The sequence below is a fragment of the Trachypithecus francoisi genome, unplaced genomic scaffold (assembly GCF_009764315.1).
Source record: "Trachypithecus francoisi isolate TF-2019V2 unplaced genomic scaffold, Tfra_2.0 Contig00380, whole genome shotgun sequence".
Taxonomy (NCBI): domain Eukaryota; kingdom Metazoa; phylum Chordata; class Mammalia; order Primates; family Cercopithecidae; genus Trachypithecus; species Trachypithecus francoisi.
In genome coordinates, this window is record NW_022680603.1 from 107060 (window position 1) to 109764 (window position 2705).

The following is a 2705-nucleotide window of genomic DNA, read 5'->3' on the forward strand; positions in this document are numbered from 1 at the left end:
TACCACGTCCGGCTAATTTTTGTATATTTAGTAGAGATGGGGTTTTGCCATGTTTGCCAGGTTGGTCTTGAACTCCTGACCTCAGGTGACCTGGCTGCCTCAGCCTCCCAAAGTGCTGGGATTACAGTAATGAACTACTTAGTGTACTCCTAAACTACATTTAGGTAGAAATCTTACACATATTCCTATCTTTAGTCTCTCTCTGCTTATCTTTGTGACCTTTTCTTTACAGATAAGAACAAATCATTTGTGGACTTGAAAAGAGTTACCATAGTAACTGAAAAAAAACCAGGAGAGTTAAAATGCCATTCTTGCTGCTCTCTTTTAATTAATAAACCCTCAAAAGGCTAATCCACTTGGACACTACTTAATTAACAATCAAGTAAGGAAAAGATATGGAAGCAGTAAACTTAAGTGACGGAAAAGTTCTGTTGACCAAACATGGATTCTCTCCTCCTCAGAAACAAGTTACAGTTGGAGTTACAGAAAATACTTTGAACAGGTCCTTCGGTATCCTGTAGGAAATAAGACAAAAACACAGGTCAGTTACTTTTTTTGTTTTTCTTTTTTTGACACAGGGTATCACTTTGTCGCCCAGACTGGAGTGAAGTGGGGGATCATGGCTCACTGCAGCTTCAACCGCCTGGATTCAAGCAATCCTGCCGCCTCAGCCATGCAAGTAGGGGACTACAAGCTCGCGACACCACGCCCAGCTAATTTTTTGTATTTTTGTAGCAACGTGGTTTCACCATGTTGACCACGCCAGTCTCCAACTAAAGCGATTCGCCCGCCTGGGCCTCCCAAAGTGCTGGTACTACAGGCCTGAGCCACTGGGCCCAGCCCAATTACTTTCTTCAGTCTGAGCATGAGCACCGGAAGAACAGCTCTTTCTTGCATATTTTTTTTTTAGAGACAGGGTCTCCCTCTGTCACCCAGGCTGGAGAGCAGTGGCGCAATCTTGGCTCACTGAAACCTCAACCTCCCGGGCTCGATCGCACATATATATATATTATATATATATATATTTTTGACGGAGTCTCTCTCTGTCGCCCGGCTGGAGTGCAGTGGCACTCGGCTAACTGCAACCTCCACCTCCCGGGTTCAAGCGATTCCCGTGCCTCAGCCTCCCAAGTCGCTGGGACTACAGGCGTGCGCCACAATTGCCGGCTTTTTAAATACATATTTTAGTAGAGATGGGGTTTCATCATATTGGCCAGGATAGTCTCGATCCCCTAACCTCGTGATCCGCCCGCCTCGGCCTCCCAAAGTGTTGGGATTACAGGCGTGAGCCACCGCACCCAGCTATCAATCGCTTATATTTTTTAAAAAGATGTTGTCTTCGTTTCCTAGCCCCTTGTACCCACCTCCGAAGTTCCAAAGGCTTTAATGCTATTGCAACGGCCGTCAGAGGCCAAGCTGGCGGGTGCAGTTCCCTAATGCAGCTCCCTCAGAGGCAGCCGATTCTGCCTAGGGCGAGCAGCGTCGCACGATGGGGGGACGCTACCAGGGTCCCCGGGCCCTGGTTGGGGGAGGTGTTGGGCGCCCTTACCCAGGCTCAGGTGGGGCGAGTGCGCAGCCAGGTCTGCAGCTGGCGCTGGCGGCGCTTGCGCTGGCCATTGAGGAGCTTCTGCAGGACCTTGCGCTCGTGCCCGCCAGGTGCAGGCCGGTTGGTGCGCAGCGCCTGCTCGCGCCGAGTGCGGCCCTTGCTGCGCCCCGCCCCTGAGGCAGGGAAGTCGCGCAGGTAGTAGTAGTCCAGGCAGTCATAAAGCTCCTCCTCATTGCTTATGGGTGGTGGCTGCCGGGCCAGAGCCTGCAGACGTGGAAGGGCCCGCTCTGCGGCCGCTGCCATCCTGCCCAGCGCCTGTGGCCACCCGTGGCCACCCGCCCGTGTCTGGGCGCTCCTGGAAGATCCAGCAGCCCCGCCTCGAGTTCCGATGGGCTCCGCTTGTGAAGCGGGGGTGCCTTCGGCGGCGTCATAGAGGCGGACCTTCGAGGACGTCACAGTGGCGGTGCAGTGCCTAGAGCAGGGCTATCTTTTCCTTGGAGTGGAGCCTGGTAACCCGGACATCCCCGCCAGGTCCTGTAGGTTGCTGGAGAAGGGTAGTTGAAAAACTCCAACTCAGCACAGGGTTTATGTTGGTCAAAAATAGGAAACTATGTTTATGCGCGGCAGAGGCGGGAGGATCCCTTCAGGCCAGGCGCTTAAGAGTAGCCTGGGCAACACGGTGCGACCCCATCTCTGAAGTCCCACCTCAGCCCCCCAGCTACTTGAACCCCAAGATTCAAGGCTTCAGTGAGCTATGATCCCACCACAGCACTGCAGTCTGCGAGACTGAGGTAAATTGTCTAAAAAAAAAAAAGAAAACTATCCAAGTGTGCAACAGGGAGGGACTGCTTAAAGAAAACATGAGGCTGGCTGGGCCCTGTAATCCCAGCATTTTGGGAGGCCGAGGCGGGAGGATGGATGGCTTGGGCTCAGGAGTTCGAGACCAGCCTGGGCAACAGGATGAAACCCCGTCCATACAAAAGATACAAAAATTAGCCGGAAGTGGTGCACGCCTGGCCTAATTTTTGTATTTTTTTGTAGAGACAGGGGTCTCGCTATGTTGCCCAGGCCGGTTTCGAACTCCTGGGTTCAAGCGGTCTTCTCACCTTGGCCTTTAGAGTTGTTGGGATTATAGCAGTGAGCCACCACACCCTTCCTG

The 2705-nt window shown here is 52.8% G+C and overlaps 1 protein-coding gene across 1 annotated transcript; it reads right to left on the reverse strand.

Moving 5' to 3' along the window:
• Positions 1-303: 303 nt before the first annotated feature.
• LOC117083642 (nuclear protein 2-like) lies at positions 304-1961 on the reverse strand. The gene is made up of 2 exons (XM_033211579.1): positions 1550-1961; positions 304-515 (listed from the first exon to the last, which is right to left on the reverse strand). Exon 1 carries the CDS (start codon positions 1847-1849, stop codon positions 1556-1558), a length of 294 nt encoding a protein of 97 aa, XP_033067470.1. The 5' UTR covers positions 1850-1961; the 3' UTR covers positions 304-515; positions 1550-1555.
• Between the last annotated feature and the right edge of the window lie 744 nt (positions 1962-2705).

Coding starts and splice junctions, on each gene's coding strand:
- LOC117083642 (XM_033211579.1), bottom strand. CDS start 1,849: ATGGCAGCGGCCGCAGAGCGGGCCCTTCCACGTCTGCAGGCTCTGGCC.